At 41.3% G+C, this 23,603-nt stretch overlaps 1 protein-coding gene across 4 annotated transcripts; it reads left to right on the top strand.

Moving 5' to 3' along the window:
• Positions 1 to 1,773: 1,773 nt before the first annotated feature.
• Positions 1,774 to 21,104, top strand: LOC128228245 (uncharacterized). Of its 4 annotated transcripts, none has more exons than XM_052939422.1 (16): positions 1,774 to 2,054; positions 2,192 to 2,233; positions 2,448 to 2,555; positions 2,900 to 2,998; positions 8,828 to 8,929; positions 9,068 to 9,166; positions 9,315 to 9,416; positions 10,017 to 10,108; positions 13,036 to 13,390; positions 13,588 to 13,782; positions 14,024 to 14,252; positions 14,557 to 14,746; positions 18,790 to 18,929; positions 19,466 to 19,620; positions 19,746 to 20,010; positions 20,597 to 21,104. In XM_052939422.1, exons 2-16 carry the CDS (start codon positions 2,222 to 2,224, stop codon positions 20,683 to 20,685), a joined length of 2,232 nt encoding a protein of 743 aa, XP_052795382.1. In that variant the 5' UTR covers positions 1,774 to 2,054; positions 2,192 to 2,221; the 3' UTR covers positions 20,686 to 21,104. The 4 variants fall into 4 exon arrangements, with proteins under 4 accessions (XP_052795382.1, XP_052795383.1, XP_052795386.1 ...); XM_052939423.1 differs by having other exon boundaries at positions 1,774 to 2,093; XM_052939426.1 differs by lacking the exon at positions 2,192 to 2,233.
• The last annotated feature ends 2,499 nt before the right edge of the window (positions 21,105 to 23,603 follow it).

Below are 23,603 nucleotides of genomic sequence, written 5' to 3'. Positions count from 1 at the left end.
TCATGGAGGGATTCTAAAATTACTTGGCTCATGTGCGCAGTACTAAAGACGACGTGCCGCGTGCAAGACCGACGACCCTACATCAACGTTCAAGGGCACCATTGGAGTTAAATCATTCTGGAATGCTGTAAATATGCATTTACAGTATGGTTGGTCGTGTCCGGGCTGTAGCTTTGTATAACACAGCGTGATTTTAAAACAAATTGGCACACAAGATTACAGAAGCATCTTAATTGAAATTTTACATTTTCCTTAAATTCAACAATTTCCTTTACTGATTTTTTTTCATTTAAAGAAAGTTTAATGCTAATTGTACATTCTTCAATTAAACCATGGACACTCATGTTTTTAAATGAAAACTCCATTTTAAAGAACTAGTTTTATAAGAAATATATCAATTCTAAATTTTACACTTAAATATGTTAAAAAATTCTTGAGGCGCTTCTGTATTACAGACCCAGTGCATATAGGCGATGTGTCGCATGTAAGACCCTACTTCAAAGTTCAAGGTCACGGAGTTTAATCACTATGCTACATATATGCATAGACAGAAGAGTTGGTCGTGTCCGGGCTATAACTGTATCATGTATGGAGGGATTTTACAATTAATTGCACATGTCTTTGGTACATAAAGGCAAGACCCATGTCCCTACCGCTTACGGCATCACTCGTCCACACTTGATGTCAACCATCATGGAGACCGGCATATGCTTTTTGTTTATGATAGCTCTGCCGGAATAAAGGCATATGAGTAATTGCATACTCCATTGAACTGGTAGGCACTTCGGGGGCATTTGTCACTTACTGTGACATATATCTTGTTTAGGATTAAGGCTTGATTCAGATCTTGCAATCAATGATATCCTTAACATGAAATGACATCATATCTGAAGAGGCAAACCCTGGCAGATAGCCTGACAGTTTTAGACAGTTTATTAACATAACATATAGACAAGTCCATGAGTATACATATATCCAAATTCATGTATACAATAAAATCAATAAAAACATACAAAATCAAAATATTTGTAATTACAGTCGAACCCCGTTGGCTCGAACTCCCAGGGACCGGCGAAAATACATCGAGCCTCGGAAAATTCGAGCCAAGCGGTATTTTTTGATATAAAGAAATTGGTCCTTTTACATCTAGTACGAGCAAACGAGGAATTCGAGCCAAGCGAGTTCAAGCCAACGGGGTTCGACTGTATAGATAAATATATAATTAGCTATAATAATAAAGTATGCGATAGCGAGAGGACAGTGTGTTTAAAGTTTCTGGTTGTTAATATTTTAATCTTATTATTCATAATAGTAAAATAACACGTTTTCGGATTTGAAAGCATAGTGGGCAAACCCTGGCAGATATATGAAGGAGATCTGTTGGCAACAGGTAAGATCCCGGCACTCTTGAAGTTTCCCGGTTCAATACACGTATACCAATTCCACCGGAGATGTGTTATATGGGTATATGGGTATGTGCTGAACGTTTCCTATGACACCTGTCTTATTCGGAGTAACTGAAAGATTACATATAGTTTTTTTGTATGGCCCGATCTGAACGGGGGACACAAGGACCCCGCACGTTCTTCCTAGACAGCTATATGGCCAATAAACTTGGTTAGAATGATTGTGTAACTTGACGCTGATTGAATTTACGTTGTTTACCTTTCAGAAAGTATCATATTTAGTTCGGGACCAATAACTTTTTAGGTAGAATAAATCTTCCTTGTTGAATTGATTGACCCCCGATAGCGTGCAATGATTTGTCAATATGTTGGTTATCTGTGCGGTAGACGTTGTTTGTCTACAAGCTCAAGAGTTAAAGCTGTGACAGAATCAGTCAAATCAATCTTTTTTAATAGCATTTTTGAGATAAGAGTTCTTAGAGTTCTTTTTATTTTACTGATAGGAACATAAAACAAAAATAAGCGTGTGTCAGAAACGGTGCAAACAATTGTGGATTCTAAGTAGTGCTTTAGATTTCTGCGACTATGTCAGGATTTAAAATCTGACGCGTGAAGAAGTGTTAACAAAAAGAAAGTTCTAGACACTCGGTAAGATCAACATTTTAGATCAGTCGGATTTGAACAAAGGTAATCTTTATGTGTTTTTTTTTTTAAATGGAGCAAAATAACTCACTTATTTGTATTTTACGCTCCATATAAACAAAATAGTTCATATTTTATTACAGGTTATTGCCCCTCTTAGACAGGACACAAACATGCACCCAAAGGTAACATGTTGCTTTTGGCCGACATTTTGAAGCAATGAAATTTTGCAAAAGAATGTATAATTTAATTATGTAAATTATTTTATTATCTCATGCATGAATATATACTTTGAACTAAGTAAATACATGTATTACGATTTTCAGTTTATCAAGTATTTATATTTACCAATTCAATAAATGATTTTTGTTTGCACTAAATAACACTAAATAATGACAGGAGCGTGGCGGAAAGCTGTTAGATGCCCTGTTAGCGGGCAAGGACGAGGATGCTCGCCAGCTGCTCAACGTCCGCTCACTGCGAGACATAGACTTCACCGTGGAAAATGTACGTGTTAACAACAGCAATAGAGCAGGAGACATATCTGACATCCCGCTCAAACCTTTCTTTAACGAGTTGCCCGGTCGTAAACGAAGTTAAATTGTCAAGCGAATGAAGACAAGTTATGTTGTCAAAAATAATCATTGTAGAAAAGTGGCCGACAATAATTATCGAACACGACCACAAGCACCGGATTAGGTTTGCAACTCAATTAACAAACTTTGACTACATTTGTTTTAATGCAAATGATTAATTGATAAATGGATTGATGGTTGGTTGTAGAGTTAGTAAAAACAATACATGTATATCATAAGTATCCTGACAGTGTGCATGTGTATTGTGCGTTTCAGAGGGGGGACAACCCGCTCCACCTTGCGGCGCGGCGCGGCAAACTCGAGCTCGTTAAGTTGATGGAAGCGGTAGGGGAGGACCTGCAGAGAACAAACATGGTCAGTACCATCCCTCTCCTTTATTCTTGCATCTGAGATGTTCAAACACACAAATTATAACAGCCAGGGTGTATCACTTCTATCGAGTACGAACAAACGTGTACTGGATACTTACACTTCCAAACACCAACATTCAGCCAAGGATACTGACACTTGCTGCATGTCCAAACACCAACATTCAGCCAAGGATACTGACACTTGCTGCATGTCCTAACACCAACATTCAGCCAAGGATACTGACACTTGCTGCATGTCCTAACACCAACATTCAGCCAAGGATACTGACACTTGCTGCATGTCCAAACACCAACATTCAGCCAAGGATACTGACACTTGCTGCATGTCCAAACACCAACATTCAGCCAAGGATACTGACACTTGCTGCATGTCCAAACACCAACATTCAGCCAAGGATACTGACACTTGCTGCATGTCCAAACACCAACATTCAGCCAAGGACACTGACACTTGCGCCATGTCCAAACACCAACATTCAGCCAAGGAGACTGACACTTGCTGCATGTCCAAACACCAACATTCAGCCAAGGATAATGACACTTGCTGCATGTCCTAACACCAACATTCAGCCAAGGATACTGACACTTGCTGCATGTCCTAACACCAACATTCAGCCAAGGATACTGACACTTGCTGCATGTCCTAACACCAACATTCAGCCAAGGATACTGACACTTGCTGCATGTCCTAACACCAACATTCAGCCAAGGATACTGACACTTGCTGCATGTCCAAACACCAACATTCAGCCAAGGATACTGACACTTGCTGCATGTCCAAACACCAACATTCAGCCAAGGACACTGAAACTTGCTGCATGTCCAAACACCAACATTCAGCCAAGGACACTGACACTTGCTGCATGTCCTAACACCAACATTCAGCCAAGGACACTGACACTTGCTGCATGTCCTAACACCAACATTCAGCCAAGGACACTGACACTTGCTGCATGTCCTAACACCAACATTCAGCCAAGGACACTGACACTTGCTGCATGTCCTAACACCAACATTCAGCCAATGATACTGACACTTGCTGCATGTCCTAACACCAACATTCAGCCAAGGATACTGACACTTGCTGCATGTCCAAACACCAACATTTAGCCAAGGATACAGACATTTGCTGCATGTCCAAACACCAACATTCAGCCAAGGATACTGACACTTGTGTCAGGCCCAAACACAAACATTCAGCCAAGGATACTGACACTTGTGTCAGGCGCAAACACAAACATTCAGCCAAGGATACTGACACTTGTGTCATGCCCAAACACAAACATTCAGCCAAGGATACTGACACTTGCTGTATGTCCAAACACCAACATTCAGCCAAGGATACTGACACTTGGATCATGTCCAAACACCAACATTCAGCCAATGATACTGACACTTGCTGCATGTCCTAACACCAACATTCAGCCAAGGATACTGACACTTGCTGCATGTCCAAACACCAACATTTAGCCAAGGATACAGACATTTGCTGCATGTCCAAACACCAACATTCAGCCAAGGATACTGACACTTGTGTCAGGCCCAAACACAAACATTCAGCCAAGGATACTGACACTTGTGTCATGCCCAAACACAAACATTCAGCCAAGGATACTGACACTTGCTGTATGTCCAAACACCAACATTCAGCCAAGGATACTGACACTTGGATCATGTCCAAACACAAACATTCAGCCAAGGATACTGACACTTGTGTCATGTCCAAACACAAACATTCAGCCAAGGATACTGACACTTGCTGCATGTCCTAACACCAACATTCAGCCAAGGATACTGACACTTGCTGCATGTCCAAACACAAACATTCAGCGAAGGATACTGACACTTGTGTCATGTCCTAACACAAACATTCAGCCAAGGATACTGACACTTGTGTTATGCCTTAACACAAACATTCAGCTTAGGATTCTGACACTTGTGTCATGTCCTAACACAAACATTCAGCCAAGGATACTGACACTTGCTGCATGTCCAAATACCAACATTCAGCCAAGGAGACTGACACTTGTGTCATGTCCAAACACAAACATTCACCCAAGGAGACTGACACTTGTGTCATGTCCAAACACAAACATTCAGCCAAGGAGACTGACACTTGTGTCATGTCCTAACTCAAACATTCAGCCAAGGATACTGACACTGACACTTGCTGCATGTCCAAACACCAACATCCAGTCAAGGAGACTGACACTTGTGTCATGTCCAAACACAAACATTCAGCCAAGGAGACTGACACTTGTGTCATGTCCAAACACAAACATTCAGCCAAGGATACTGACACTTGTGTCATGTCCTAACACAAACATTCAGCCAAGGATACTGACACTTGCGTCATGTCCAAACACCACAAACATTCAGCCAAGGATACTGACACTTGTGTCATGTCCAAACACAAACATTTAGCCAAGGGTACTGACACTTGCATCATGTCCTAACACAAACATTCAGCCAAGGATACTGATACTTTCATCATGTCCTAGCACAAACATATAGCCAAGGAGACTGATACTTTCATCGTGTCCAAACATTAACATTCAGCCAAGGATACTGACACTTGAATCATGTCCTAACACGAGCATTCAGCCAAGGATACTGACACTTGTGTCATGCCCAAACACAAATATTCAGCCAATGATAATGACACTTGTGTCATGTCCTAACACAAACTATCAGCCAAGGATACTGACACTTGTGTCATGCCCAAACACAAACATTCAGCCAAGGATACTGACACTTGTGTCATGTCCTAACACAAACATTCAGCCAAGGATACTGACACGTGCGTCATGTCCTAACACAAACATTCAGCCAAGGATACTGACACTTGTGTCATGTCCTAACACAAACATTCAGCCAAGGATACTGACAATTGCATCATGTCCTAACACAAACATTCAGCCAATGGTACTGACACTTGCATCATGTCCTAACACAAACATTCAGCCAAGGAGACTGACACTTGTGTCATGTCCTAACACAAACATTCAGCCAAGGATACTGACACGTGCGTCATGTCCTAACACAAACATTCAGCCAAGGATACTGACACTTGTGTCATGTCCTAACACAAACATTCAGCCAAGGATACTGACAATTGCATCATGTCCTAACACAAACATTCAGCCAAGGGTACTGACACTTGCTGCATGTCCTAACACAAACATTCAGCCAGGGATACTGACACTTTTGACATGTCCTAACACAAATATTTAGCCAAGGATACTGACAATTGCATCATGTCCATACATAAACATTCAGCCAGGGATACTGACACCTGTGTCATGTCCTAACACAAACATTCAGCCAAGGAGACTGATAATTGTACCATGTTCAAACAAAAATATTCAGCCATGGATACTGACACTTGTTGCATGTCCTAACACAAACATTCAGCCAAGGAGACTGATACTTTCATCGTGTCCATACACTAACATCCAGCCATGGATACTGACACTTGTGTCATGTCCTTACACAATTATTCAGCCAAGGATACTGACACTTGTGTCATGTCCTAACACAAATATTCAGCCATGGATACTGACACTTGTGTCATGTCCTTACACAAACATTCAGCCATGAATACTGACACTTGTGTCATGTCCTAACACAAATATTCAGCCATGGATACTGACACTTGTGTCATGTCCTTACACAAACATTCAGCCATGGATACTGACACTTGTGTCATGTCCTAACACAAAAATTCAGCCATGTTTACTGATACTTGCATCGTGTCCAGACACAAACATTCAACCAAGGATACTGACACTTGTGTCATGTCCTAACACAAACATTCAGCCAAGGAGACTGATATTTGCATCATGTCCAAACACAAACATTCAGCCAATGACGCACATATTCAACACTCTGTGATAATTGCACCAGGGTTCAAACACACATTAAACCAGGGAGGTTTTTTAAGCAAGTAGTTTTTTTTAATTTACATGGTAACTTTCGGACACTGTCGGTTTAATTTGGCAGTTTGTTATCTAAGATGCACATACGTATTTGGCATAACCCTGTGCTATACTTAATAAAAAGGACAATTGATCATAATTTTATTGATCATCATCGATTTTGTTTTTCTCACTGGTTGGTTTTTATTAATGATGACTCTTCCAGTCGTCTGTATGATCCAGCACGGGAACAGGACGATCATGAATCCTATAGTCGTCTATCCTTCCCAGAACCGGAACACGGCGATAATAAATACTTTAATCATCTATTCTTCCTGGAACTGGAAAATGGCGTTTATAAGTCCTCTCGTCGTCTATTATTCCCAGAACGGGAACACGGCGATAAGGCCCCAAAAAAAAACAACCTGTGTTTCCGGTAACCCGACCGACCCTATTTTTTCCTCGCCGACCCTTATCGTTTTTTAGGCATAAAAGTAAAAAAAAATCATATATTATTTCGTCGTTATTTTCGTTGTTTGGCTGTCTCTGTTCTCGGAAAATAAACTTTCATGCCTGATTATGTATTACCGAGACGCTTTGTCAACAGGGAAACAAAATGGCGGAGTTCGGCGATCCCTGTCCGATATCTTTAAATTGGCAAACGCATGTTTATGGTCCAAACACGTGGTTGATCACAGGAGACGCATTTTGCTGTCTTTATAATGAAAATATTTAGGATATAGTTCGCGTTGTTATTTATCCACGTCCAAAATAGAACTTACGTTTTTTAAATTAGGCTTTGCGTATATCATGCAGGCTTCTTACGATTAGGCTTTGCGAATTCATGCAGGCTTATCTGCGAGGTTCACATTTCATTAATCGTTACATTAATGTATCCGCAGTTATCAATGTTAATTTATTTCGCATAATTTAAGTCCCATCAATTGAAATCCAAACAAAAACCTGCGAAAGTTATAACAACACATGTATAGGAATGTGTCTGCCGCAGATCAAACAGTACAATTTGTGACGTCATAGCACGAGCTATAAGATCAGAGGTGCGTAGCTATGGTTTGTATTTAAATCGGTCGGTTGAATACCGTATGATACCATTTGATTGCCAGGATTTCTTCTAGGTTGGTAAGAAAATTAACCTACCTCCATATAAGAGAGCTTAAATAGTTTACAAGAAAATCGGCTATTTTCTTCAAGCAAATTAACAAATTTAGTTGATAAATGACTGTTTCGCTAGAACATCATCATAGATTTGTAGAAATTGAAGTGCTGGATTTGTTCTGAAAAACCGATCGCGACTTATAAAGGAGTATTGTATACAAAAACAAACAAATTTCATCGGCAAAATTGGCGGGAAAATACGGTAGTCGAAGGCAAGGATTTATTTAAACAATGCTTTTTTCTGACTATCTGTTACGTATGGAATGCTTGGATATAATAAAATTGATATGATGCACAGGATTTTGCATAAAATCGAAACTGTAAAAAAAAAAAAAAAACCAGACCGACCGACCCTATTTTTTTCGCCATGTTACCGGAAACACAGGTATATTATTTTTTTGGCCTAATATATCCTTTAATCATCTATTCTTCCCGGAACTGGAAAATGGCGATTATAAATCCTCATCTATTATTCCCAGAACGGGAACACGGCGATAATATATCCTTTCCTCGTTTTAATTCCAAGCAGCGGAACGCGGCGATTTTAAATCCTCTAGTCGTCTATTATTCCCAGAACGGGAACACAACAATAAATCCTCTCATCGTCTAAAGTTAATTCCCAGAACGGAAACACGGCGATAATAAATCCTCTCATCGTCTTTAATTCCCAGAACGGGAACACGGCGATTATAAATCCTCTTGTCGTCTTCTAATTCCAGCACGGGAACACGGCGATGCACTACGCAGCGCGGGGTGGCTATCTCGACCTTGTCCGATACCTGAAACACCGGAAATGCGCTCTAAACCCCCTCAATCAACTCGTGAGCTACATATTACAGTCATTTAATTAATGCTGTTTTGGTTTATTTGATGGGACGTGTTACGCATGTGTGTAATTACATGTGGTACATTTGCTACATACCAAGCGCGATAAAACTCTTTTTTACCGTTTGCCACAGGAGGGTGACGCGCCACTACACAAAGCTATACTCTCCCAGACCATGGACGTCATAGAGACGCTTGTCGACCTCGGCATGGACCCGAACGTGAAGAATAAAGTACGTTTAAGGCCTATATTTAAATATTTGTAATAGTTTTTTATAATTATTTCATACGCAGATCTATGCCATATCCGTCAAAGTCTATGCAGGTTCTTTTTAGTGTTTTAGGCAACTCGATTATATCTTGTGATTCTGTACGTTTCAGCTGACGGGAGATACGCCGCTCCACACGGCGCTGGCGACCGGAGCACAGGAAGCCATGGAAGGACTGCTCATTAAAGGCGCCAATACCGCTGCCACTAACAATGTAGATATACTGTGTCCACAAACTAATTAAGAAAATAGAGCCAGCACAGACGTACATTTCTATGAATATTAAAATAGCGACAACACAGACGTACATTTCTATGAATATTTAAATAGTGACAGCACAGACGTACATTTCTATGAATATTTAAATAGCGACAGCACAGACGTACATTTCTATGAATATTTAACACTAGCACAAACATGTTTTAAACAACCCCAAAATTCAATTTTGATAAAAACATTACAATATGAAGTATTTCAATTTACATCTGTAGTTGTTGTATATGCTTATTCGATATTCAGGCTTATTTCTAGTTAATTGTTATATTTTGTAATGCATTTATGAATGCACAATGTACACACATTGTAATTGTATTTTTATTTGTCTTTATGGGCAATGGCCTTCTGGGTATTTTGTAAATCAACCTTAAAACTTGAGTCCATATACATGTACTCGTTAAAATCATGTCTTCCTTTACGTGCAATACTGTCTTTTTAGACAGCACCCGCAAGGCGTGTTTACTTTTGTTGTTTCCCTGTAGTTTATGATGGATAGTAAACTTTCGATGCTTATATTCATGTAGTCGCTTTTACACAGGAGAAAAAGAGGCCTGAAGATGTCGCAAAGAACAGCTCCATCCGGGAGAATCTACGTATGTATGCCACCCTGCTGATCGCTATGAGCGCCGGGTACGATCCCTTTATATGTTTACTAGTATACCACACTAATCATATAGATTAATCATAAATGTGATAGTCACTTGTTGTAATACATTTTTTTTTCCAAAAGAAAATCACTAAATCTATTGACTCGTGTAGGTACATACATCGCTCAATCTACTGACTCGTGTAGGTACATACATCACTTAATCTACTGACTCGTGTTGGTACATACATCACTCAATCTACTGACTCGTGTTGGAACATACATCACTCAATCTATTGACTCGTGTTGGAACATACATCACTCAATCTATTGACTCGTGTTGGAACATACATCACTCAATCTACTGACTCGTGTAGGTACATACATCACTCAGTCTAATGACTCGTGCAGGTACATACATCACTCAGTCTACTGACTCGTGTAGGTACATACATCACTCAATCTAGTGACTCGTGAAGGTACATACATCACCCAATCTACTGACTCGTGCAGGTACATCACCCAATCTACTGACTCGTGCAGGTACATACATCACTCAATCTACTGACTCGTGTAGGTACATACATCACCCAATCTACTCACTCGTGCAGGTACATACATCACTCAATCTACTGACTCGTGTAGGTACATACATCACCCAATCTACTGACTCGTGCAGGTACATACATCACCCAATCTACTGACTCGTGCAGGTACATACATCACTCAATCTACTGACTCGTGTTGGAACATACATCACTCAATCTACTGACTCGTGCAGGTACATACATCACCCAATCTACTGACTCGTGCAGGTACATACATCACCCAATCTACTGACTCGTGTAGGTACATACATCACTCAATCTACTGACTCGTGCAGGTACATACATCACCCAATCTACTGACTCTTGCAGGTACATACATCACTCAATCTACTGACTCGTGCAGGTACATACATCACCCAATCTACTGACTCGTGTAGGTACATACATCACTCAATCTACTGACTCGTGCAGGTACATACATCACCCAATCTACTGACTCGTGCAGGTACATACATCACTCAATCTACTGACTCGTGTAGGTACATACATCACTCAATCTACTGACTCGTGTTGGAACATACATCACTCAATCTACTGACTCGTGCAGGTACATACATCACCCAATCTACTGACTCGTGCAGGTACATACATCACTCAATCTATTGACTCGTGTTGGAACATACATCACTCAATCTACTGACTCGTGCAGGTACATACATCACCCAATCTACTGACTCGTGCAGGTACATACATCACCCAATCTACTGACTCGTGCAGGTACATACATCACTCAATCTACTGACTCGTGTTGGAACATACATCACTCAATCTACTGACTCGTGCAGGTACATACATCACCCAATCTACTGACTCGTGTTGGAACATACATCACCCAATCTACTGACTCGTGCAGGTACATACATCACTCAATCTACTGACTCGTGTAGGTACATACATCACCCAATCTACTCACTCGTGCAGGTACATACATCACTCAATCTACTGACTCGTGTAGGTACATACATCACCCAATCTACTGACTCGTGCAGGTACATACATCACCCAATCTACTGACTCGTGCAGGTACATACATCACCCAATCTACTGACTCGTGCAGGTACATACATCACCCAATCTACTGACTCGTGTAGGTACATACATCACTAAATCTAGTGACTTGTGTTGGTACATACATCACTCAATCTATTGACTCGTGTAGCGTGCAGGTACATACATCACTCAATCTATTGACTCGTGCAGGTACATACATCACTCAATCTACTGACTCGTGTTGGAACATACATCACTCAATCTATTGACTCGTGCAGGTACATACATCACTCAATCTACTGACTCGTGCAGGCAGATGCATCACTCAATCTACTGACTCGTGTAGGTACATACATCACTAGATCTATTGACTCGTGTAGCGTGCAGGTACATACATCACTCAATCTATTGACTCGTGTAGGTACATACATCACTCAATCTAGTGACTCGTGTTGGTACATACATCACTCAATCTAGTGACTCGTGTAGGTACATACATCACTCAATCTACTCACTCGTGCAGGTAAATACATCACTCAATCTACTGACTCGTGTAGGTACATACATCACTCAATCTACTGACTCGTGTTGGTACATACATCACTCAATCTAGTGACTCGTGTTGGTACATACATCACTCAATCTAGTGACTCGTGTTGGTACATACATCACTCAATCTAGTGACTCGTGTTGGTACACACATCACTCAATCTACTGACTCGTGTTGGTACACACATCACTCAGTCTACTAACTCGTGCAGGTACATACATCACTCAGTCTACTAACTCGTGTAGGTACATACATCACTCAATCTACTGACTCGTGTTGGTACACACATCACTCAATCTACTGACTCGTGTAGGTACACACATCACTCAGTCTACTGACTCGTGTAGGTACATACATCACTCAGTCTACTAACTCGTGCAGGTACATACATCACTCAGTCTACTGACTCGTGTAGGTACATACATCTCTCAATCTAGTGACTCGTGTAGGTACATACATCACTCAATCTACTGACTCGTGTAGGTACATACATCACTCAATCTACTGACTCGTGTTGGTACACACATCACTCAGTCTACTGACTCGTGTAGGTACATACATCACTCAGTCTACTGACTCGTGTAGGTACATACATCACTCAGTCTACTAACTCGTGCAGGTACATACATCACTCAGTCTACTGACTCGTGTAGGTACATACATCTCTCAATCTAGTGACTCGTGTAGGTACATACATCACTCAATCTAGTGACTCGTGTAGGTACATACATCACTCAATCTACTGACTCGTGTTGATACATACATCACTCAATCTACTGACTCGTGCAGGTAAATACATCACTCAATCTATTGTCTCTTGTAGGTACATACAGGCCAAAGGAATGAAAATCAGCAGACGTCAAGTGGAAAAGGCAATGAAAATCGAGCGTGTCGGGGTCATAATCACAAAGTTTGACATTCCTGGGGAGTTTCCGACGGGGTTTTACTGCCGCCGGGAAAAGGCGGAAAACAGCTCGATGTCCTTGCCCCAGCACGCTGAAGAGACGGTTCTGAGCGACGTGTTTCACATCCGGGTGTTCGAAGTGAACAAGGACTGTCCGGCTGTAATCCACCTCCCGCTGTACAAGGCACCCTCTGAAAAGGAGCAGATGGTCCTCAGGTTCATCAACTGCAAGGACGAGGACCGGTCTGTGGAGGCCTGTGTCACAGAGAATAAGGTCGGTGGACACATTCACCTTGTACTTAAAATAGGGGATATACATAAAACCTAATACTGTTTCCCATTGCTCGTAAGAAACGATCTAAGATACCAACCAGCTATTATTTGAGAAAAACAAACAAATGGAAAATACATGCAGTTGCGATAGTTGTCCCCTTGCTCATTCCTACAATACAATGTTCCCTCGCTTTATAGGTTCACTACTGCCCCCTGGAGGTGGTGCTTGTACCAGAAACCAACTGTGTATGCGTGGTGTTCCTCCGTCCGCGGCGCGAGGAGAATCGTGTCTGCGCAGACGAGGGGACTAGCATCACCTCCGACATGGAGCAGCAGTTTCGACTGGATGTGACCGCGGGGACCTTCGAGGAGGACACTGTGCTCAGTCTGCAGGTAGGCGGCTAGCTGGCTGGATAAGGAACGTATAGCAATAAAAAGAGTATTTGCTACTTGAAAACGTGTTCATGGTCATAAATAAGTCATATATTGTGATGTAGAAACTTCAAAACTTCCGCCAGATTTTTTTTAAATCAGACCGGTATAATATTATGTCTCTAAAGCGCTAAGGTCACATCGAGCGGATACTGATCCTAAATCAATGTTAAAATTTATCGATATAAACTGATTGTTCCAGGTGTATGAGACGCACGACGAGGGCGGGGAGGAGTCGGTTGAGGAGCTGGAGCCGGGCGGTGACCAGCCAGGGGGTTCTGGTGGTAAGGCCCCGGATAAACCTGCCTCGCGAGGACAGATGAAATCCGGAAAGAGTGACTCTCGGACATCCAAAACAAAAGCCGTCAGACCTCCGCCGGTCGTGCAAAATCCAAACTTGCTGACGGACGTCTATCAAATAAATGTTCAAGGTTAAATTAAATATTTTCATTTCGGTTGTTTATTAAATTTGAACAATGAACGTAGTGTCAGTCAACATTTCTATCTAGAATATCAACCGATGCTTTAAAAAAATTGATCATGCGAGCGATAATTTTTTATTGTCCATGATGTTAGCCTTTTTATAAGAGTAGTTGATCCCCATTCATCGGAAGCTCATTATTCAATACCGCCCTCTTTCTGGGGGATAATATTTGTTTAATATAGATGTTTTCAGGTATTTGAACTCGCGATGGTTTACAAAACAATCATACTGATGTATAAACCTCTGTGCAGGAAAGCAGCCCAAAAAGGGCGTGCATGTACAGATCCCGATGTGTGCCGGTATGCGGCCGGATGACGAGATTGCGGTGGTTTGCGCGGACGAGGGGCTGCTGGAGGCAAGCGATGAAGCCCTCGAGGTGCTCCCCCTTAAACCGAGAGTAGTGGACTGTAACATCATCTTTGAAGTGACGCACTTCAGCATGTAAGCCGAGCATTACTAGTATATTGACATGCACTTAAGTTGCACTTGACATGATGCACGTTTGGATTTATAGGAATGATAATCAAGTACCAATATCAGAACAACAAATAATGCCATACTGTTTACTACCGAAGAAACGCAATTCAGCTGTTTAAATCGTAAAATGATTACGAGCATAATATTATGCATATGTAGTTTATCACTGTACATTACAATCTTATCGGCCAGAAATTAAGGCATACATTTTTACCGAAAAATACTGGTTATTGAATTCGCTGGATGGCAGGATTGCGCCAAAAAAGTAGTTTCAGCTCAAACACTTTATAAAGATTAAAAACTGCGTATCCGCAAAGTTTCATTACGATACATCGAGTCTTATGCACAAAGTTTCATCACCATACATCGAGTCTTATGCACAAAGTTTCATCACCATACATCGAGTCTTATGCACAAAGTTTCATCACCATATATCGAGTCCTATGCACAAAGTTTCACAACCATACATCGAGTCCTATGCACAAAGTTTCATAACCATACATCGAGTCCTATGCACAAAGTTTCACAACCATACATCGAGTCCTATGCACAAAGTTTCATAACCATACATCGAGTCCTATGCACAAAGTTAGTCACCATACATCGAGTCCTATGCACAAAGTTTCACAACCATACATCGAGTCCTATGCACAAAGTTTCATAACCATACATCGAGTCCTATGCACAAAGTTTCATAACCATACATCGAGTCCTATGCACAAAGTTTCATAACCATACATCGAGTCCTATGCACAAAGTTTCATCACCATACATCGAGTCTTATGCACAAAGTTTCATCACCATACATCGAGTCCTATGCACAAAGTTTCATCACCATACATCGAGTCCTATGCACAAAGTTTCATAGCCATACATCGAGTCCTATGCACAAAGTTTCATAACCATACATCGAGTCCTATGCACAAAGTTTCATAACCATACATCGAGTCCTATGCACAAAGTTTCATAACCATACATCGAGTCCTATGCACAAAGTTTCATAACCATACATCGAGTCCTATGCACAAAGTTTCATAACCATACATCGAGTCCTATGTACAAAGTTTCATATCCACAAAGTTTCATCACCATACATCGAGTCTTATCCACAAAGTTTCATCACCATACATCGAGTCCTATGCACAAAGTTTCATAACCATACATCGAGTCCTATGCACAAAGTTTCATAACCATACATCGAGTCCTATGCACAAAGTTTCATAACCATACATCGAGTCTTATCCACAAAGTTTCATAACCATACATCGTGTCTTATCCACAAAGTTTCATAACCATACATCGAGTCTTATCCACAAAGTTTCATCACCATACATCGAGTTTTATGCACAAAGTTTCATCACCATACATCGAGTCCTATGCACAAAGTTTCATCACCAAACATCGAGTCATATGCACAAAGTTTCATCACCATACATCGAGTCCTATGCACAAAGTTTCATCACCATACATCGAGTTTTATCCACAAAGTTTCATCACCATACATCGAGTTTTATCCACAAAGTTTCATCACCATACATCGAGTCCTATGCACAAAGTTTCATCACCATACATCGAGTCTTATGCACAAAGTTTCATCACCATACATCGAGTCTTATGCACAAAATTTCATCACCATACATCGAGTCTTATGCACAAAGTTTCATCACCATACATCGAGTCCTATGCACAAAGTTTCACAACCATACATCGAGTCCTATGCACAAAGTTTCACAACCATACATCTAGTCCTATGCACAAAGTTTCACAACCATACATCGAGTCCTATGCACAAAGTTTCATCACCATACATCGAGTCCTATGCACAAAGTTTCAAAGTTTTATAACCATACATCGAGTCTTATCCACAAAGTTTCATAACCAAACATCGAGTCCAATGCACAAAGTTTCTTCACCATACATCGAGTCTTATGCACAAAGTTTCTTCACCATACATCGAGTCTTATGTACAAAGTTTCATAACCATACATCGAGTCTTATGCACAAAGTTTCATCACCATACATCGAGTCCTATGCACAAAGTTTCATAACCATACATCGAGTCCTATGCACAAAGTTTCATCACCATACATCGAGTCCTATGCACAAAGTTTCATCATCATACATCGAGTCCTATGCACAAAGTTTCATCACCATACATCGAGTTTTATCCACAAAGTTTCATCACCATACATCGAGTCTTATGCACAAAGTTTCATCACCATACATCGAGTCTTATGCACAAAGTTTCATAACCATACATCGAGTTTTATCCACAAAGTTTCATCACCATACATCGAGTCCTATGCACAAAGTTTCATAACCATACATCGAGTCCTATGCACAAAGTTTCATCACCATACATCGAGTCTTATGCACAAAGTTTCATCACCATACATCGAGTCTTATGCACAAAGTTTCATCACCATACATCGAGTCTTATGCACAAAGTTTCATCACCATACATCGAGTCTTATGCACAAAGTTTCATCACGATACATCGATTCTTATCCTCATCACCATACATCGAGTCTTATGCACAAAGTTTCATCACCATACATCGATTCTTATCCTCATCACCATACATCGAGTCTTATGCACAAAGTTTCATAACCATACATCGAGTCCTATGCACAAAGTTTCATCACCATACATCGAGTCCTACGCACAAAGTTTCATCACCATACATCGAGTCTTATCCGCAAAGTTTCATCAATGGCCATACGTCGATTCTTACCCACAAACTTTCATCACCATACATCGATCCCTACCCACAAAGTTTCATCACCATACATCGATTCTTACCCACAAAGTTTCATCAATGGCCATACATCGATCCTTACCCACAAAGTTTCATCAATGGCCATACATCGATACTTACCCACAAAGTTTCATCACCATACATCGATACTTACCCACAAAGTTTCATCACCATACATCGATACTTACCCACAAAGTTTCATCACCATACATCGATCCTTACCCACAAAGTTTCATCACCATACATCGATTCTTATCCACAAAGTTTCATCACCATTATGCATACATAGATTCGTATGGTAATGAAACATTGTGCATATGACGATTATGTGAATAAATACTCTAGGATTATTAGTAAATTATTTTGGGTCAAAGTTAAGGTCGCTCTTATACAGTGTACAGTGTTTGATTAAGGTCAGAAAAATGGAAAACACTTTTGGCGTATGTTGCGTTTATATGACAAGGTTTACCCTCAGAGGAACATTTCCCCGTAGGCAATTTTAACCCCAGGGGGGGGCAAATTTGTGCATACAAAAGCACATACCCACGAGGTAATTTTTTCCATCTGGAGAAAATTTGTCTCTAGTCTGGAGGTGTGGTAAATTTTACCGCGTGGTCATTTCATGCCATATGAACGCAGCAAATGATTAGCCTCTAGATATATTTTGATTCTGTGCAGTGTTTTACAAATAAAATATAGTAAAGGATGGAAAAATTTCTAAATACAACAATTCATTTATTCTGTCAAACTTTCTTGAACATTCTCGGCAGACTGTTTCTACAAAGGACAATAATGTTTGAAAAACAATGCTTATGTCTAATTTTCAAGTTTGCAATATTTAGTTCTTCTTTGAGACTCATGTGCTATCAGAATTGAGTACAACTTATATCGAAGCTATCGCACTCCTGTTTCAGCTGATATTTTGGAAGTATCGATCTTCTCTGAATCGCCTCATCCCTACTTAAGCTTTATTCTGCAGTATGTCTACAAACTATTGGCATTTATTAAGAATATTTAATATACCGTTCTAGTCCGTTCTTTGTATTTCGTAAAATGCATCGCGTAATGATAAAATTCACTGTTTATTTAAGTTTTATTTATCCGTTATCTCAATAGCACATTCTTCGTGGTTATATTCGTATATAGGACCCGCCGTTATATAATCAATAACATTAATGTTTTGGTTATTACTACATGTATATGTATATCACCAGTAATATAACTGTACAGTTTCCTAACCACTTTCTAGCTACGTGGCGACGTGGAAAAAGAAGGTCGGGACGTCGGAGGAGCGGCAGCAGCTGCAGCGGCAGATCAGTAGCGCGCGGGAGAAGCGCCGCCCAGCCGCCTTCTTCACCGTCATCCGGAAGGACGACACCGATCCCGCCGGTAAGCGGTGGGTGAGAGGGTCTTAGGGGATGGGATTAGGGTATTCATGGTCGTGACACGCGCAGAACTATACTTATTTGTATGACTTCATCCCAATGAGCTATGGTAAAATCAGTTTAAGAACTTCGACCGCTTTCACCCATTTCACGGAGATTGTGTGTTTATTATATACAGTCAAACCCCGCTTTGTCGAAGTCGTTGATACCCCGGGAAATACCTCGAAATAAGTGTATAACTAGACCCAACACATGCGAAAAGTGTCGATATAGCCAATACTTCGAAATAACGAGTTTCGACTATGTATGAAATTATAATTGTCATAAATCAAAGGACAAAAAGACGCTCGATATCAGGTCGTATATTATATTCATAGCATTTTATTTATTATATTAATATTTTATATAGATTTTAAATTATTTCCAGCTGTTCTCCTATTAACCATAACAGAATTAATTTTTAAAAACCGGCGTCGTCGCTTTTCATTGCCAGTATTCATTTCACTTCAAGTCCAACAATCCATGTGTTCTTCTCTGTAGGTCGGCGGCACATTCTGGTAGTCGAGTGTGTCCAGGCAAGCAGGAGCGATGAGCGGCGGGCGCGCTGGCTGGAGCGCGACTACGATGAGCAGAATCCGCCGGAAACGGGCGCCATTATGATGACTCCTGGCGACACATTCTTCGTGGACGTCATCGTGAGTTGTATACTTGGCATGTTCTTAACACGGTTTTTCAAACGAAATGATTCTATTAATCTGTCTTAAATGTAATGATGTAATACTTTTTTCTGAAAACAACAACAACACGCATTGTTTATCAGGGGAACTCTAGCCTTGAGGATAAGTCAGACTCTACTGGGCGGAGGTTGCAGTTTTCTCAGTGCCGCTCCAGCTTTCAAGCCTTTCGTATTATCCTCCATGACGGCATTTACGACGCCGACCAAGCGTTCGGCCACGTTGTCATATCCCAGAAGACGGACGAAGGACTGGAGGAGGCCGCCCGGCTCCGGGTCCGCCTAACGCCTCCACCGCCACCGCCAAAGACCCCCACCAGTGCTATTCAAGATTTCTCCCGTAAACAGGCAGGTGCGTACCAAATAAAGGTCCTTTAATGTAAATATAATTTCGATCATCTTTATATTAACATAATGCTATATATTTACAACAGGGACGATATACAAGTTGCTTAAGTATCATTGATTTGGCCTGGCGACTTTTCTTCTTTTCAGCAAGACCTAAAATCAAGTTAAAGCGGTACCCAGATGTTAAGCCATTCTTTAAGCAGGAATGATAACTTAATTGAGTGCATGGTAATTCATTATCATGCGAGTTTTAGATGTTCCATGCTTGAACAGATCGCACGTTTGATTACACCTATTCAGAAAATTGTGTATCATTTACATTCATGGATTTTCTTGCATTCGCCATATAGCCATGCATGTGTTTCTAACTCTTTACCTACGCACATGCTTTATCGATGTGTTTCAGCTCTGCTATCTTTAATAGATTTCGTGCATATGACTATATAAGACATGTCTGAATGATAAAGTTAAAATGTATCATCATTTCTTTCGATTGAAATTTTCTTTGTAACAAAAGTAACAATTAATGGTCCCTTTGTCTTTAAACTTACTGTGGTATATGATGATTGTGTTAACGCTATGTACTGCAGACCACCGGCCACCCAGGTCCGTGTCGGACACCATCCTCGGCTTCCTCCGCCTCACGCCCCGGTCGTCCACTCCCGCCGCCTCGAAGTGACCACCGCAACCATCCCAGGCAGACGTGGGACAATAAGCGCTTTATGCATCGCTTTTGTCGTAGAGACAATAAAGAAGAGACTCATTCGTGATTTTATTTGGCAATCATATTTGTTCATTTTTTTCTAAAAATATTCTTCAAACGTAATTTCCTCGTGAAATATTTTTCCTAATGATTTTATTAGAATAATTTGTTTTAATTTTGAGATTGTAGAATAGATTGTTAATTGTAACAGTAGACTAATATTTTCAGTGACAATTAATATAATTATATTTCATGATATCGTGTTATCGACATATCTACTTGTATGTTTTAACTGTATATAAATTATTTATTTGATATAAGTTATCAAACGACGACCAAGTCTATGACAATTTTCATATCGCTTGAAGTCTATTGTTCTTATTAAAGGCTAAACAATCGAAGGGGTGCGTATTGTTATTCCAACTTCGAAGAAGGAGTGTGTTATGCTACCGTTTATAAAATGCTACATATGTAAAACACTGCGCCATTTGTCATAGAAACTCCATCAGATGTGACCTAATGTCAAATCTTTTTGCACCAGTAAAATATATTATCCATCTTGTAGCTACTGAGTCAAATGATTTCTTCAGGCATAAAACTCATTTTTGTTTGAAGAAAATAATAGTACAATGGAAAATGAATACGCAAGAAGATTCCCAAGAATTACAAAACATTCCTGCGCTGTGCTCAACATTTCATTGCCATATATCAATGCCCACTGTTTAATTCAGCTTCATTCAGCAGTTTCTAATTATTTTTAAATCAAATTTCAAAGTACTTCAAAGTACAAGAGGACATACCTTTGTCAAGAAATGTTGAAGACTAAAATTTCTTGCGCTGTGTAAAAATTCACATTACTATAAAGAAATGTTCAAACTTTCATTCAATCTCCTCTCGTAGTTTGCAAGTTATGTCTTGGGCGAATATTTTTAAATAATCAAAAGAGCAAAGGGAGATTACTATGCGATAATTGAACAAGAGTTATAGATAACTGTACGGATTCATTCAGATCCGGTCTGTTGGATTTCAACCAGATCCAGCGTGAAGGGTTTCATCCAGATCCGGCCTGTATGGTGTCATCCAGACCCGGCCTGTAGAGTTTCATCCAGACCCGGCCTGTATGGTGTCATCCAGATCCGGCCTGTAGAGTTTCATCCAGATCCGGCCTGTAGGGTTTCATCCAGATCCGGCCTGTATGGTGTCATCCAGATCCGGCCTGTAGAGTTTCATCCAGATCCGGCCTGTAGCGTTTCATCCAGACCCGGCCTGTATGGTGTCATCCAGATCCGGCCTGTAGAGTTTCATTCAGATCCGACCTGTATGGTGTCATCCAGACCCGGCCTGTATGGTGTCATCCAGATCAAGCCTGTAGAGTTTCATCCAGATCCGGCCAGTAGGGTTTCATCCAGATCTGGTCTGTAGAGTTTCATCCAGATCCGGCCTATAGAATTTCATCCAGATCCGGCCTGTAGAGTTTCATACAGACCCGGCATGTCGTGTTTCTTCAATATCCGGCCTACAGAGATTCATCCAGTTCCGGCCTGTAGGGTTTCATCCAGATTCGGCCTGTAGAGTTTCACCCAGACCTGGTATGAAGGGTTTCATCAAAAACACGGCATGAAGAGTTTCATCCAGACCCGGCCTGTAGGGTTTTATCTAGATCCGGAATGTAGGGTTTCATCCAGACCCGGCATGTAGGGTGTCGTCCAGATCCGGCTTGTAGGGTTTCTTTCAGATCCGGAGAGTAACATCCAGATCCGGTCTGAAGAGATTCATCCAGATCTGGCCTGTGGAGTTTCATCCAGATCCAGCATGCAGGTTTTCGTCCAGATCAGGCCTGGAGAGTTTCATCAAGATCCGGCCTGAGGAGCTTCATCCAGATCTGGCTTGAAGAGTTTCATCCAGATCCGGCCTGTAAAGTTTCATCCAGATCCGGCCTGTATGGATTCATGAAGATCCGGTCTGAAGAGATTCATCCAGATCCGGCCTGTAGAGATTCATCCAGATCCGGTCTGTAGGGTTTCATCCATATCCGGCCTGCAGCGTTTCTTTCGGATCCGGCCTGTGGGGTTTCATCCAGATCCGGCCTGTGGGGTTTCATGCAGATCCGGCCTGCAGGGTTTCATCCAGATCCGCCCTGCAGGGTTTCATCCAGATTCGGCTGTAGTTTTTTTATATAGATCCGGCTTGTAGGGTTCCATCCAGATCCGGCCTGTAGAGTTTCATCCAGACCAGGCCTGTAGGGTTTCATCCAGATCCGGCCTGTAGAGTTTCATCCATATCCGGCCTGCAGCGTTTCTTTCGGAACCGGCCTGTAGGGTTTTATCCAGATCCGGCCTGTGGGGTTTCATGCAGATCTGGCCTGTGGGGTTTCATCCAGATCCGGCCTGTAGGGTTTCATATAGATCCCGCTTGTAAGGTTTCATCCAGATCCATCTTGTAGGGTTTAATCCAGATCCGGCCTGTGGGGTTCATCCAGATCAGGCCTGTGGGGTTTCATCCATATCCGGCCTGCAGGGTTTCTTTCGGATCCGGCCTGTGGGGTTTCATCCAGATCCGGCCTGTGGGGTTTCATGAAGATCCGGCCTGTAGGGTTTCATCCAGATCCGGCTTGTAGGGTTTCATCCAGATCCGGCCTGTGGGGTTTCATCCAGATCCGGCCTGTAGGGTTTCATCCATATCCGGCCTGTGGGGTTTCATGAAGATCCGGCTTGTAGGGTTTCATCCAGATCCGGCTTGTAGGGTTTCATCCATATCCGGCCTGCAGGGTTTCTTTCGGATCATGCCTGTGGGGTTTCATCCAGATCATGCCTGTGGGGTTTCATGAAGATCCGGCTTGTAGGGTTTCATCCAGATCCGGCTTGTAGGGTTTCATCCATATCCGGCCTGTGGGG

The sequence above is a fragment of the Mya arenaria genome, chromosome 3, assembly GCF_026914265.1.
Source record: "Mya arenaria isolate MELC-2E11 chromosome 3, ASM2691426v1".
In the NCBI taxonomy this organism is placed as follows: domain Eukaryota; kingdom Metazoa; phylum Mollusca; class Bivalvia; order Myida; family Myidae; genus Mya; species Mya arenaria.
The sequence above is the reverse complement of the archived record's forward strand: the minus strand, read 5'-3'. Positions and strand labels throughout refer to the sequence as shown.